General features: G+C 44.1%; 1 protein-coding gene across 2 annotated transcripts; it reads left to right on the top strand.

Moving 5' to 3' along the window:
* Window positions 1–6,017: 6,017 nt before the first annotated feature.
* LOC120030702 (saxiphilin-like) lies at window positions 6,018–16,038 on the top strand. Of its 2 annotated transcripts, XM_038976153.1 has the most exons (8): window positions 6,018–6,120; window positions 6,364–6,476; window positions 7,798–7,831; window positions 10,059–10,190; window positions 10,311–10,400; window positions 10,871–11,005; window positions 11,124–11,217; window positions 15,916–16,038. In XM_038976153.1, the coding sequence occupies exons 2-8, from the start codon at window positions 6,423–6,425 to the stop codon at window positions 15,929–15,931; spliced, it is 555 nt and encodes a 184-aa protein (XP_038832081.1). In that variant the 5' UTR covers window positions 6,018–6,120; window positions 6,364–6,422; the 3' UTR covers window positions 15,932–16,038. The 2 variants fall into 2 exon arrangements, with proteins under 2 accessions (XP_038832081.1, XP_038832080.1); XM_038976152.1 differs by lacking the exon at window positions 6,018–6,120 and having other exon boundaries at window positions 6,256–6,476.
* Window positions 16,039–16,274: the final 236 nt, after the last annotated feature.

Below are 16,274 nucleotides of genomic sequence, written 5' to 3'. Positions count from 1 at the left end.
GTCGAGGATCGGTAGAATAGTCAGTTTTACGAGGGTATGTTTGGCGGCTTGAGTGAAGGAGGCTTTTTTTTGCGAAATAGGAAGCCGATTCTAGATTTAATTTTGGATTGGAGATGTTTAATATGAGTCTGGAAGGAGAGTTTACAGTCTAGCCAGACACCTAGGTATTTGTAGTTGTCCACATATTATAAATTAGAACCGTCAGAGTAGTGATGCTAGTCGGGCGGGTGGGTGTGGGCAGCGAACGGTTGAAAAGCATGCATTTGGTTTTACTTGCGTTTAAGAGTAGTTGGAGGCCACGGATGGAGAGTTATATGGCATTGAAGCTCGCCTGGAGGGTTGTTAACACAGTGTCAAAAGAAGGGCCAGAGGTATACAGAATGGTGTCGTCTGCGTAGAGGTGGATCAGGGAATCACACGCAGCAAGAGCGACATCGTTGATATATACAGAGAAAAGAGTCGGCCCGAGAATTGAACCATGTGGTACCCCCATAGCGACTGCCAGAGGTCCGGAAAACAGGCCCTCCGATTTGACACACTGAACTCTGCCTGAGAAGTAGTTGATGAACCAGGCGAGGCAGTCATATTGAGTCTGCCGATAAGAATACGATGATTGACAGAGTAGAATGCCTTGGCCAGGTCAATGAAGACTGCTGCACAGTACTGTCTTTTATCGATGGCGGTTATGATATCGTTTAGTACCTTGAGCGTGACCAAGGTGCACCCGTGACCAGCTCGGGAACCAGATTGCACAGCGGAGAAGGTACGGTGGGATTCGAAATTGTCAGTGATTTGTTTATTGACTTGGCTTTCGAAAGACTTTAGAAAGGCAGGGCAGGATGGATATCGGTCTATAACAGTTTGGGTCTAGAGTGTCACCCCCTTTGAAGAGGGGGATGACCGCGGCAGCTTTCCAATCTTTAGGGATCTCGGACGATACGAAAGAGAGGTTGAACAGAGTGGTAATAGGGGTTGCTACAGAAAGAGAGGTTGAACAGAGTGGTAATAGGGGTTGCTACAGAAAGAGAGGTTGAACAGAGTGGTAATAGGGGTTGCTACAGAAAGAGAGGTTGAACAGAGTGGTAATAGGAGGTGCTACAGAAAGAGAGGTTGAACAGAGTGGTAATAGGGGTTGCTACAGAAAGAGAGGTTGAACAGAGTGGTAATAGGGGTTGCTACAGAAAGAGAGGTTGAACAGAGTGGTAATAGGGGTTGCTACAGAAAGAGAGGTTGAACAGAGTGGTAATAGGGGTTGCTACAGAAAGAGAGGTTGAACAGAGTGGTAATAGGGGTTGCTACAGAAAGAGAGGTTGAATAGAGTGGTAATAGGGGTTGCTACAGAAAGAGAGGTTGAACAGAGTGGTAATAGGGGTTGCTACAGAAAGAGAGGTTGAACAGAGTGGTAATAGGGGTTGCTACAGAAAGCGAGGTTGAACAGAGTGGTAATAGGGGTTGCTACAGAAAGAGAGGTTGAACAGAGTGGTAATAGGGGTTGCTACAGAAAGAGAGGTTGAACAGAGTGGTAATAGGGGTTGCTACAGAAAGAGAGGTTGAACAGAGTGGTAATAGGGGTTGCTACAGAAAGAGAGGTTGAACAGAGTGGTAATAGGGGTTGCTACAGAAAGAGAGGTTGAACAGAGTGGTAATAGGGGTTGCTACAGAAAGAGAGGTTGAACAGAGTGGTAATAGGGGTTGCTACAGAAGAGAGGTTGAACAGAGTGGTAATAGGGGTTGCTACAGAAAGAGAGGTTGAACAGAGTGGTAATAGGGGTTGCTACAGAAAGAGAGGTTGAACAGAGTGGTAATAGGGGTTGCTACAGAAAGAGAGGTTGAACAGAGTGGTAATAGGGGTTGCTACAGAAAGAGAGTTTGAACAGAGTGGTAATAGGGGGTTGCTACAGAAAGAGAGTTTGAACAGAGTGGTAATAGGGGTTGCTACAGAAAGCGAGGTTGAACAGAGTGGTAATAGGGGTTGCTACAGAAAGAGAGGTTGAACAGAGTGGTAATAGGGGTTGCTACAGAAAGAGAGGTTGAACAGAGTGGTAATAGGGGTTGCTACAGAAAGAGAGGTTGAACAGAGTGGTAATAGGGGTTGCTACAGAAAGAGAGGTTGAACAGAGTGGTAATAGGGGTTGCTACAGAAAGAGAGGTTGAACAGAGTGGTAATAGGGGTTGCTACAGAAAGAGAGGTTGAACAGAGTGGTAATAGGGGTTGCTACAGAAAGAGAGGTTGAACAGAGTGGTAATAGGGGTTGCTACAGAAAGAAAGGGTCCAGATTGTTTAGCCCGGCTGGCTCCAGATTTTGCAGTTCTTTCAGAACATCAGCTGTCTGTATTTGGGTGAAGGAGAAGCTCGGGCAAGTAGCTGTGGGGGGTGCGGAGCTGTTGGCCGGGGTTGGGGTAGCCAGGAGGAAAGCATGGCCAGCCGTAGAGAAATGCTTATTGAAATTCTCGATTATCGTGGATTTATCAGTGGTGACAGTGTTACCTAGCCTCAGAGCAGTGGGTAGCTGAAAGGAGGTGCTCTTATTTTCCATGACCCCAAAACTTTTTGGAGTTAGAGCTACAGGATGCAAATTTCTGTTTGAAAAAGCTAGTCTTTGCTTTCCTGACTGACTGCATATATTGGTTCCTGACTTGACTGAAAAGTTGCATATCGCGGGGACGATTCGATGCTAGTGCAGTCCGCCACAGGATGTTTTTGTGCTGGTCGAGGGCGGTCAGGTCTGGAGTGAACTAAAGGCTATATCTGTTCTTAGCTCTACATTTTTTGAAAGGGGCATGCTTATTTAAGATGGTGAGGGAATGAGGACAGTATAATTCCCATAGCCCTCTTAGGAGCAAGACAGGGTTACAATGAGGACAGAAGAACTCCCATAGACCTCTTAGGAGAAAGACAGGGACAGTCAACTCCAGTAAATACTGTGTACGTAAGATAGTCAGTAATCCTGCAGATTCAACAGTTTACATTACAATAGGAGACTGACTCAATGTGAAAGTGACTCAACAGATTTTCAGGCCAAAATTCTAACATCTGCATAAAGAAAATATGCACAATTTCCCTCCAGTGGTGTTTCTACCAAACTGACTTGTTGTGGATAAAATCAGTGCTTGATGATGGAGTGCACACAAAATGTACTTTTTTTTCACTTAAGTTTTCATGTACCATATTCAAAATCTAAAGTTCAATGTGTTTCCATGGTGTTTTCAACTCTACCAATAGTTTGGTCAGTAAAACTGTTGCCTAAAGGAAAATTCCACCCAAAAACTCTCTTTTGATATTTGTTTCATTAGTCCATTGTTGATATATTCCCAGAATGAGAGAGATCTCGCAGTCCTGGGCAATTCCAGTTCTCGTGGGTCTGATTGGTGTCACACTTTTCCCCCCATCCACCCCATCTAGCAAACACAGCTGATTTAAACTAAATGCATTTTTAACTGAAGATCATGATTAGTTGGTTATTGGAGTCAGGCGTGTTAGCTGGGACTGGGGCAAAAGTGTGACACCAATCAGGCCCCCCTGAGGACTGGAGTTGCCCAGGCCTGCAAATGTGTCTTGTTGTGTACACACCCTGACTAATCCAATGACTACAATGTAACACAGCATGGACTACACTACCCACAACACACCCTGACTAATCCAATGACTAAAATGTAACACAGCATGGACTACACTACCCACAATACACCCTGACGAATCCAATGAAACACAGCATGGACTACACTACTCAACACACCCCAACTAATCCAATGACTACAATGTAACACAGCATGGACTACACTACCCACAATACACCCTGACTAATCCATTGAATATTATATTTACCTTTATTTAACTAGGCAGGTCAGTTAAGAACAAATTCTTATTTTCAATGATGGCTTAGGAACAGTGGGTTAACTGCCTTGTTCAGCTCAGGCGTTGGGAATCCCCGACCTTCTAGCTGCTGCCGAAACTGCTGCTGGCAAACGCCCTTCACTCATCTACCCTGGACTTGTCTCGTCATCATTATTACTTATCAATCTACACACAATACCCCTTATAGACAAAGGGAAAACAGGTTTTTAGAAATGTTTGCAAATTTATTGAAAATAAAAACAGAAATAGCTTATTTACATAAGTATTCGAAAGCCGATGGGTTCCTCCTCTTTTTAATAGAAGCCATCAGGCTGTTCTCAAGCAATTGCGTAGGTTTTAGAAATGATGCGCAACGTGAGCTCATGAAGTGATTTAGATTTGCATTGATGTCAGAGTGATTAGAGGGACAATAGAGTGCTGAGTAGCAGGCAGTTAACAAGTGTGGTAGACTACTAATGACCATCAGCAGCATCAGAGCTTGGAGAAGCCTAATTACTACATGGTCACGTGGAATTTGACTGCCTTCATGTCCTGTAACTGCCGGTGTGGTGGTAATACAGTCACCATAACAGTCCTACTCCTTCCTCCATTTCCCAGAAATGAACTGGTTCAGATACATTGTTCAGCATATAAAACCACCAAATGAGGAAAAAAACTGTTTAATCTCTAGATTTCATGTATTTATTCATATGGGATGTGAATCAGGTCCTGTAGTACAGTAAAGAAAACTGTCAAAGTCTTTTCAGAGTCTTTTGTTCCAACGCCTGTCATCCACATCCACATCTACAATTACAGACAACACACGTTTACACACGTCTTTCGGTATTACGGGGTGCCTGAGGATATAGTGTCTGATCGAGGTCCCCAGGTCCCTTCGAGAGTCCGGATGGTGTTCATGTAACGTCTGGGGGTCTCGATCAGCCTCAGGTTTCCACCCCGAGAGTAACGGGCAGGTGGGCAGATGGAAAGAGTGAACCAGGATGTGGGCAGGTTTCTGCTTAGTAATAGTGTTCTAAGTTCTAATGTTCTGTGTTCTAATGTTCTGTGTTCTAAGTTCTAAAGTTCAGTGTGCCTCCCTCTACTCGTTGATATGTTAATAACATGACGTTTATAGTGCTTAGTAAGGCTCATGGTCTCGTGGTTGGTAGCCCTGAGACTAAATCAGTGTCACCCTTAGCCCAAGAGGGAATTAGGCTACCTATTATTAGGCTACCTATTGGGCTAACGGCTAAAGGGGCAACCTGCAGGAGTTACATCTGTTTTTGGTTTTATATATGAATGACATGTACACATTGATTCCTGAAGAATATAGTTTATAAATGCCTCATGAGGTTAGTTCAACTGTATCCCATCAGAACCCAAAATAAACTCTGTTAACCTTTCTGATCTACCCATACCCTATACGGGTTCACTTTCACTTTTGAATTTGGCGCCCTGCAATTCAGCGGTTGTTTAGGAAAGGGGAGGCACACAGAACTTTCGGGAACTGGGGTTCGAGGTGCGAAAACACATATCGGAATTTGTCCCTATTTGCTGTCCTGTGTGGGTTTACAGGTACTGTGTGGGATGTTACGATGACTGAAAAAACACACCATGCTAAAACATCACCTCCTCTCAGTAAGACTAGCCTGAGTGTCAGGCTGTTTGTGTTGTCATGCCAACTCCTTGTCACGCAAAGTCATGTTTGGCTTGACAATGAGCAGTGGAGATGGCATGAGTACAAACCTATCCAGGCTACAAAGGCTGCAAAGGGACAACCTGTTTGAGAAATCAATACAGACATCAACTGCTGAGTCAGCTCACCTCCAGGTCAGAGAAGAGATAGTGAAAAACAACCACACAGACACTAAAATCAACAAGACTGTTACTTCAAGACTGTGGTTTCATTCAAAAACATGCCTCCTATGTTCTTCTCTCGTTCTCTCCCCTCTACTCCTCACAGCTACCCAGTCTGATCAGGGGTCGTATATATCAAGCCTCTACTCCTCACAGCTACCCAGTCTGATCAGGGGTCGTATATATCATGCCTCTACTCCTCACAGCTACCCAGTCTGATCAGGGGTCGTATATATCATGCCTCTACCCCTCACAGCTGCTCAGTCTGATCAGGGGTGGTATGTTTCAAGCGTCTCAGAGTACTGATTTTGGAGGGGACTGATCCTAGCTTAGCACACTTACTGAGATGTTTGATATGACTGGCCAGCCCCAGATCTGCCAAGGGCACAAGGGACGCAGCCTATCTGGAATGAGAAGCATCCCAACCTGTGAGTCAATCAATCCGTTACGAAACCCTAGGAGGTTTCTCGGAGGGACCGCTCACTAGACAAACAGTGACTAATGTAGAATGTATCCCAAATGACACCCTATTCCCTATTATAGTGCACTACTTTAGACCAGAGTCCTATGGGTCACCCTATGGGCCCCAGGTATAAGTAGTGCACCATATAGGGAATAGGGTGCCATTTGGACCTAACAAAGGGTTTGTCATCAGGTATTGTCATATATAGGGGCCCTGAGGACCGGGGGAACAGTATTCTAGACGGACCACCACACAGAGAGGAGAGAGATGAAGCTACTACATATCCTCTGCTTCTGCCTGGCTGTCCTCGCCTCCACTTGGGTACAATAACATATTTATTCAATCATTATTTTCATTGAATAGGTTTAATAATATTTTATTTAATAATAATAATAATAATAGATTGGATTTCTATATAATTTTTTCCAGATGACATGCTGTATGTAGTCCTTGTTAATATGTTAGCTGCCAAGTTGTGAACAAGTGTTTTGAAGACTGCTTTATTCTCTAGGATCAAGCGGACATCTTGTTTGATGTGTGGATCATTTTAATCCAAAATGAAATGCAATGTGACATTTTGAGCATAAAAGCAGGTTTCTGGGTAATGTAGACAAGGACTAGAAGGATGTTTTTCAGGTTTGAAAAAATTTGAATTCAGTATCATTCTTCTAGTTGATGTAAATGAAATCTCTCTCTCCCCCCTTTTTCTCCCCCATCTCTTTCTTTCTGTTCCCCTCTCTCGCTGTCTCTCACCTCTCTGTCTACCCCCCCTCTCTCTCTCCCACCCCCCCTCTCTCTCTCTCTCTCTCTCTCTCTCCCTCCCAACCCCCCCCCCCTCCTCTCTCTCCAAACCCCTCCCCCTCTCTCTCCCACCCACCTCTCTCTCTCTCTCTCTCTCCCTCCAAACACCCCCTCTCTCTCTCTCTCTCCCCCACCACCTCTCTCTCTCTCTCTCCCCCACCCCCTCTCTCTCTCTCTCTCTCCCCCACCCCCCTCTCTCTTTCTCTCTTCCTCCCCCCTCTCTCTCTCTCTTCCTCCCCCCTCTCTCTCTCCCCCCCCTTCTCTCTCTCTCTCTCTCCCCCACCCCCCCCTCTCCCCCACCCCCCCTCTCTCCCCCAACCCCTCTCTCTCTCCCCCAACCCCCCTCTCTCTCTCTCCCCCAACCCCTCTCTCCCTCCCACCCCCCCTCTGTCTCTCTCCCCCAACCCCTCTCTCCCTCCCACCCCCCCTCTGTCTCTCTCCCCCACCCCCTCTTTCTCTCCCCCCCACCTCTCTCTCTCTCTCTCTCCCCCACCCCCCCTCTCTCCCACACCCCCTCCCACCCCCCCTCTCTCTCTCCCACCCCCCTCTCTCTCTCCCACCGACCCCCCTCTCTTTCACTTTCTCTCTCTCTCGCTCTCTCCCCCACCCCCTCTTTCTCCCCCCCTCTCTCTCTCTCTTTCCCCCACACCCCCCCTCTCTCTCCCTCACCTCTCTCTCCCCCACCCCCTCTCCCCCTCCCTCTCTCTCCCCCACACCCCCCCTCTCTCTCTCTCTCTCGCCCCCACCTCTCTTTCGCTCTCTTTCTCTCTCCCCACCCCGTCTCTCTTTCTCTCTCCCCCACTTCCTCTCTCCTTTCCTGTTCCACTCTCTCTCTATCTAGGCTGAGACAGGAGGGGTTGGGAGACATAGGAATGGTAAATACATCATTTTTTATTTTCAACAAAGATGTTGTTAACTAAAAAGAAAGTTGAAAAACATCTAAGCTTTTATTTGGATGTTACCACTTTTCGTTTTTGTAAAACTCAGTTACACAAAATCATTCTAGCTCTCTATTTTTGCATACACTCAATTAGTACTTGGTAGCATTGCCTTTAAATTGTTTAACCTGGGTCAAACATTTCGGGTAGCCTTCCACAAGCTTCCCACAATAAGTTGGGTGAATTTTGGCCAATTCCTCCTGACAGAGCTGATGTAACTGAGTCAGGTTTGTAGGCCTCCTTGCTCGTACATGCTTTTTCAGTTCTGCCCACAAATTTTCTATGGGATTGAGGTCAGGGTTTTGTGATGGCCACTACAATACCTTGACTTTATTGTCCTTAAGCCATTTTGCCACAACTTTGGAAGTATGCTTGGGGTCGTTGTCCATTTGGAAAACCCATTTGCGACCAAGCTTTAACTTCCTGACTGATATCTTGAGATGTTGCTTAAATATATCCACATCATTTTCTTACCTCATGATGCCATCTATTTTGTGAAGTGCACCTGTCCCTCCAGCAGCAAAGCACCCCCACAACATGATGCTGCCACCCCCATGCAACACAGTTGGGATGGTGTTCTTCGGCTTGCAAGCATCTCACTTTTTCCTCCAAACATAACGATGGTCATTATGGCCAAACAGTTCAATTTTTATTTCATCAGACCAGAGGACATGACATTTCTCCAAAAAGTACGATCTTTGTCCCCATGTGCAGTTACAAACCGTAGTCTGGCATTTTTTATGGCGGTTTTGGAGCAGTGGCTTCTGCCTTGCTCAGTGGCCTTCCAGGTCAAGTCGATATAGGACTCGTTTTACTGTGGATATAGATACTTTTGCACCTGTTTCCTCCAGCATCTTCACAAGGTCCTTTGCTGTTGTTCTGGGATTGATTTACACTTTTCGCACCAAAGTACGTTCATCTCTAGGAGACAGAACACGTCTCCTTCCTGAGTGGTATGATGGCTTCGTGGTCTATTGGTGTTTTACTTGCATACTATTGTTTGCACAGATGATTGTGGTACCTTCAGGCGTTTGGAAATTGCTCCCAATGATGAACCAGACTTGTCTTGGCTGATTTCTTTTGATTTTCCCATGATGTCAAGCAAAGAGGCACCGAGTTTGAAGGTAGGCCTTGAAATACATCTACAGGTACACCTCCAACTGACTCAAATGATGTCAATTAGCCTATCAGAATCTTCTAAAGCCATGACATCATTCTGGAATTGTCCAAGCTGTTTAAAGGCAAAGTCAACTTCGGACCCACTGGAATTGTGATACAGTGAATTGTAAGTGAAGTAATCTGTCTGTAAACAATTGTTGGAAAAATGAAGTGTCATGCACAAAGTAAATGTCCTAACAGGCTTGAGGCCAAAAACTATAGTTTGTTAACAAGAAATTTGTGGAGTGGTTGAAAATTGACTCCATCCAACTTCCGACTTCAACTGAGAGGCATTATCAACTGTGACACTGGAGAAATTAATGTTGTGCCTTGATCAAAGGCACATAGACGGATATATGAACTTGTCAGCTCACTGACTTGAACTACTGGCCCAACTCTCAAACAGCAGGCTACCTACCACTCCTCTAGTTCCAGAGATGAATATTGGTGTCTAGATGCTGGACTGAGGTATTCTGATATGAATGGTTTGATCATTCAACTGGATGTATGATTGGATTGTCTACCAACTATCAGGAAATAACACTGATAGAATTTCCAGTCAAGTAGCAGAACTTCAATATTCATCCAGGAAGTACCTAGGTTACATCTGAAATGGAACCCTATTCCGTACAAACTACTTCTGACCAGGGCCCATAGGGGACGCACCCTACGATTCCAGATGCAGCCCAGGCAATCTCTTCCAGGGGATTCACTGGGTGTCTCTCTGTTGTCAGTGAGTTATGGTCTACCTCTTCCACCTCTCCTTTTAAAGGACCTGTCACAGGTGTGACTAGTTGCCTCATTAACCCAACGAGAGATCCCGATGTTGGCCTTTATCCAGTGGTGTAAAGTACTAAAGTAAAAATACTTGTGTGAGGATCTGCTGTTGCATGTGGGGTGTGTGTAAATATTGTATATGTAACAGGTTTTTAGTTTTTCCAGAATGTATGTCCAGCATTGCTATGTTATGTTATGTCAACATTACAGTGTATGTTACCTGTACCAGGTGGTATTAAACGACCCAAGACCCCCTGTGAGCGTGCAAGAGATGCTGTGAAATATGGCATAATTGGAGCCTTCATCCCCACGTGTGATGACGATGGAGAATACATTCCTGAGCAATGTTCAGGCTCTACAGGTTACCACACACACCATAAATGCTCCAATTGAGTTGAACGTGACAATTCAATATGTTACAGTAAAATGTGTAAATATTACATATTTAATAACAGGTTATTAACATGTCCAATTCTGGTAGGTTACTGTTGGTGTGTGAACAGTTCTGGACAGAAGATCCTGGGTACTGAGACTCTACCAGGCACTGCTAGAATCAACTGTACCACCCAGAGTAAGTGAGGCCCTGTGGTCTCATCCAACACCATCACCACTTTAAACTCCAACACATCACTACTATTGCTTCCTACCTTGGATATCTTTAAACTTTCTTTACAAGATGCTCTACTGATTTCAGAATCATGATCTCTCTTCTTCTTGTGTCTTTCTGTATCACGATCTCTCTTCTTCCTGTGTTTTTCCACTTCCGACCATTCAGGTCATTAAAACCTCATCATCCCGCTACATAACATCAGATCTGACAGCCATATTGTTCTCATTCCAGCACAGCTGTTGGTTCAACAACTCTTTCTTGTTTTCCTGCATTTCGTCCTACTTCTGACCAGGGCCCATTGGGGAACAGGGGCCCATAGGGGACGCAACCCAAGATTCCAGATGCAGCCAGAGCTTCCAGGATGTTTGTCCAGCAATGTATGTTATACTATGTAATGTCATTGTTACAAAGACTCTTATCTGTGTGTTTAGATGGTATGATACGAACCAAGACCCCCTGTGAGATTGCTAGAGATACTGCAATGAAAAAAGTTGGATTTGGAGTGTACGTCCCCACGTGTGACAACGATGGACAATACACCCCTGAGCAATGCTGGGCCTCTACAGGTTAACACTCACACACACTATAATGGCTCCAATTCTGTTGAACATGACAATTCAATGTGTTACAGTAACATTTATAATTGTGTAATTATTGTATATGTAACATGTCCATTTCTGGTAGGTTACTGTTGGTGTGTGAACAGTTCTGGACAGAAGGTCCCGGGTACTGAGACTCCACCAGGCACTGCTAGAATCAACTGTGCCACCTGGTTAATGTGAGGCCCTGTGGTCTCATCCAACACATCACTACTCTTGCTTCCTACCTTGGATCTCTTTATACTTTCTTTACAAGATGCTCCACTGATTTCAGAAACATGATCTCTCTTCTTCCTGTATCACGATCTCTCTTCTTCCTGTATCACGATCTCTCTTCTTCCTGTATTACGATCTCTCTTCTTTCTGTATCACGATCTCTCTTCTTCCTGTATCACGATCTCTCTTCTTCCTGTATCACGATCTCTCTTCTTCCTGTATCACGATCTCTCTTCTTCCTGTATCACGATCTCTTCTTCTTGTCTTTCTGTATCACGATCTCTCTTCTTCCTGTATCACGATCTCTCTTCTTCCTGTCTTTCTGTATCACGATCTCTCTTCTTCCTGTCTTTCTGTATCACGATCTCTCTTCTTCCTGTATCACGATCTCTCTTCTTCCTGTATCACGATCTCTCTTCTTCCTGTCTTTCTGTATCACGATCTCTCTTCTTCCTGTCTTTCTTTATCACGATCTCTCTTCTTCCTGTATCACGATCTCTTTTCTTCCTGTATCACAATCTCTTTTCTTCCTGTATCACAATCTCTCTTCTTCCTGTATCACGATCTCTCTTCTTCCTGTATCACGATCTCTCTTCTTCCTGTCTTCCTGTATCACGATCTCTCTTCTTCCTGTATCACGATCTCTCTTCTTCCTGTATCACGATCTCTCTTCTTCCTGTATCACGATCTCTCTTCTTCCTGTATCACGATCTCTCTTCTTCCTGTATCACGATCTCTCTTCTTCCTGTATCACGATCTCTCTTCTTCCTGTATCACGATCTCTCGTCTTTCTGTATCACGATCTCTCTTCTTCCTGTCTTTCTGTATCACGATCTCTCTTCTTCCTGTCTTTCTGTATCACGATCTCTCTTCTTCCTGTCTTTCTGTATCACGATCTCTCTTCTTCCTGTCTTTCTGTATCACGATCTCTCTTCTTCCTGTCTTTCTGTATCACGATCTCTCTTCTTCCTGTCTTTCTGTATCACGATCTCTCTTCTTCCTGTCTTTCTGTATCACGATCTCTCTTCTTCCTGTCTTTCTGTATCACGATCTCTCTTCTTCCTGTCTTTCTGTATCACGATCTCTCTTCTTCCTGTCTTTCTGTATCACGATCTCTCTTCTTCCTGTCTTTCTGTATCACGATCTCTCTTCTTTCTGTATCACGATCTCTCTTCTTCCTGTATCACGATCTCTCTTCTTCCTGTATCACGATCTCTCTTCTTCCTGTATCACGATCTCTCTTCTTCCTGTATCACGATCTCTCTTCTTCCTGTATCACGATCTCTCTTCTTCCTGTATCACGATCTCTCTTCTTCCTGTATCACGATCTCTCTTCTTCCTGTATCACGATCTCTCTTCTTCCTGTATCACGATCTCTCTTCTTCCTGTCTTTCTGTATCACGATCTCTCTTCTTCCTGTCTTTCTGTATCACGATCTCTCTTCTTCCTGTATCACGATCTCTCTTCTTCCTGTCTTTCTGTATCACGATCTCTCTTCTTCCTGTATCACGATCTCTCTTCTTCCTGTCTTTCTGTATCACGATCTCTCTTCTTCCTGTCTTTCTGTATCACGATCTCTCTTCTTCCTGTCTTTCTGTATCACGATCTCTCTTCTTCCTGTCTTTCTGTATCACGATCTCTCTTCTTCCTGTATCACAATCTCTCTTCTTCCTGTCTTTCTGTATCACGATCTCTCTTCTTCCTGTCTTTCTGTATCACAATCTCTCTTCTTCCTGTATCACGATCTCTCTTCTTCCTGTATCACGATCTCTCTTCTTCCTGTATCACGATCTCTCTTCTTCCTGTATCACGATCTCTCTTCTTCCTGTATCACGATCTCTCTTCTTCCTGTATCACGATCTCTCTTCTTCCTGTATCACGATCTCTCTTCTTCCTGTATCACGATCTCTCTTCTTCCTGTATCACGATCTGTCTTCTTCCTGTATCACGATCTCTCTTCTTCCTGTCTTTCTGTATCATGATCTCTCTTCTTCCTGTCTTTCTGTATCATTTCTCTTTTTCAGGAACAGAATCTCATTCACTAAAGTCTTTGCAGCTTGTTCTGCATGTTGTTAATGTTTTTCTGTAATTCTAGAGGTGCTACTGTGACTAACTACAACTACTAATCCTAATGCTACTAATGACTAACTACAACTACTAATCCTAATGCTACTGTGACTAACTACAACTACTAATCCTAATGCTACTAATGACTAACTACAACTACTAATCCTAATGCTACTAATGACTAACTACAACTACTAATCCTAATGCTACTGTGACTAACTACAACTACTAATCCTAATGCTACTGTGACTAATATGAACTACAACTACTAATATGAACTACTACAAGTGCTGAATTCAACCTTACAGTGAAATACTTGCCAACAAAGCAGTTAAGAAAAAAAGTGTTAAAGTATTTACTCAAATAAACTGAATTAAACATTTTATACAAAAAAAAAAGTGTAATAAGAAATAGAAAAATAATAAATAATAAAGGAGCAACAATAAAACATCTGTAGCGATGCTATATACAGGGTATTACGGTAAAGAGTCAATGTGGAGGCTATATACAGGGTGTTACGGTAAAGAGTCAACGTGGAGGCTATATACAGGGTGTTACGGTACAGAGTCAATGTGGAGGCTATATACAGGGTGTTACGGTAAAGAGTCAACGTGGAGGCTGTATACAGGGTGTTACGGTAAAGAGTCAACGTGGAGGCTGTATACAGGGTGTTACGGTAAAGAGTCAACGTGGAGGCTATATACAGGGTGTTACGGTACAGAGTCAATGTGGAGGCTATATACAGGGTGTTACGGTACAGTGTCAATGTGGAGGCTATATACAGGGTGTTATGGTACAGAGTCAATGTGGAGGCTATATACAGGGTGTTATGGTACAGTGTCAATGTGGAGGCTATATACAGGGTGTTAGGGTACAGAGTCAATGTGGAGGCTATATTCAGGGTATTACGGTACAGAGTCAACGTGGAGGCTGTATACAGGGTGTTACGGTAAAGAGTCAACGTGGAGACTATATACAGGGTGTTACGGTACAGAGTCAATGTGGAGGCTATATACAGGGTGTTACGGTACAGTGTCAATGTGGAGACTATATACAGGGTGTTACGGTACAGAGTCAATGTGGAGGCTATATACAGGGTGTTACGGTACAGAGTCATGTGGAGGCTATATACAGGGTGTTACGGTACAGAGTCAATGTGGAGGCTATATACAGGGTGTTACGTTACAGAGTCAATTTTGAGGCTATATACAGGGTGTTACGGTACAGAGTCAATGTGGAGGCTATATACAGGGTGTTATGGTACAGAGTCAATGTGGAGGCTATATACAGGGTGTTACGGTACAGAGTCAATGTGGAGGCTATATACAGGGTGTTACGGTACAGAGTCAATGTGGAGGCTATATACAGGGTGTTACGGTAAAGAGTCAACGTGGAGGCTATATACAGGAGGTACCGGTAAAGAGTCAATGTGGAGGCTATATACAGGGGGGTACGGTAAAGAGTCAGTGTGGAGGCTATATACAGGGTGTTACGGTAAAGAGTCAGTGTGGAGGCTATATACAGGGGGTACCGGTAAAGAGTCAATGTGGAGGCTATATACAGGGTGTACTGGTACAGAGTCAATGTGGAGGCTATATACAGGGGGTACCGGTAAAGAGTCAATGTGCGGGGGCACCAGTTAGTCCAGGTAATTGAGGTAATATGAACATGTAGGTACAGTTATTAAAGTGACTATACATAGATAATAAACAGAGTAGCAGCAGCATAGAATGGGTGGGGGGACAATGCAAATAGTCTGGGTAGCCATTTGATTAGCTGTTCAGGATTCTAATGGCTTGGGGGTAGAAGCTGTTAAGAAGCCATTTGGATCTAGACTTGGCGCTCCGGTACTGCTTGCCGTGTGGTAGCAGAGAGAACAATGTGACTAGGGTGGCTGGAGTCTTTAGCAATTTTTTGGGCCTTCCTCTGACACCGCCTGGTATAGAGGTCCTCGATGGCAGGAAGCTTGGCCACGGTGATGTACTTGGCGTTAGCACTACCCTCTGTAGTGCCTTGCATTTGGAGGCCGAGCAGTTGCAGTACCAGGCGGTGATGCAACCGTTCAGGATGCTCTCGATGGTGCAGCTGTAGAACTTTTTGAGGATCTGAGGACCCATGCCAAATCTTTTCAGTCTCCTGAGGGGGAGTAGGTTTTGTCGTACCTTCTTCAAGACTGTCTTGTGCTTGGACCATGATAGTTTGTTGATGATGTGGACACCAAGGAACTGGAAGCTCTCAACCTGCTCAACTACAGCCCTGTCGATGAGAATGGGGGCGTCATGTCCTTTGTCTTGATCATGTTGAGGGAGAAGTTGTTAAATTAACTACTACTACTAACTAATACTGCTAACTGCTAATTCTGCTAATTTCTCATACTTAATACTGCTACTGCTACTAATACAACAAACTACTGCTAACTACTGCTGCTAACTACTAATACTAACTACTACTACTAACTACTACTACTACCACTACTTCTAGTAGTATCTATACCACTACAACAACACACACTCTTATTCATTCACTAAATGTTATTTCTTTGCAGCTGGTTCTGGATGTTGTTAATGTTTATGTTGTTGTGTCTGTAATTGTAGATGTGGACAGAGATGAAAGGAGTTGGAGCGAAGACATTGGAATGACTTTGACAGTTGTCTTTACTGTACTACAGGACCTGATTCACATTCTATACAAATAAATGAAGACATCCAGAGATGAAACTGTTGATTTACTTTCTTTCTTGTTGGTGTGATATGCTGAACAATGTATCTGAACCAGTTCATTTCTGGGAAGTGGAGGAAGGAGTAGGACTGTTATGGTGACTGTATTACCACCACACCGGCAGTTACAGGACATGAAGGCAGTTAAATTCCACGTGACAATTTAGTAATTAGGCTTCTCCAAGCTCTGATGCTGGTGATGGTCATTAGTAGTCTACCACACTTGATAACTGCCT

The sequence above is a fragment of the Salvelinus namaycush genome, chromosome 36, assembly GCF_016432855.1.
Source record: "Salvelinus namaycush isolate Seneca chromosome 36, SaNama_1.0, whole genome shotgun sequence".
Lineage (NCBI taxonomy): Eukaryota > Metazoa > Chordata > Actinopteri > Salmoniformes > Salmonidae > Salvelinus > Salvelinus namaycush.
This window is presented reverse-complemented; position numbering and strand designations above follow the sequence as displayed.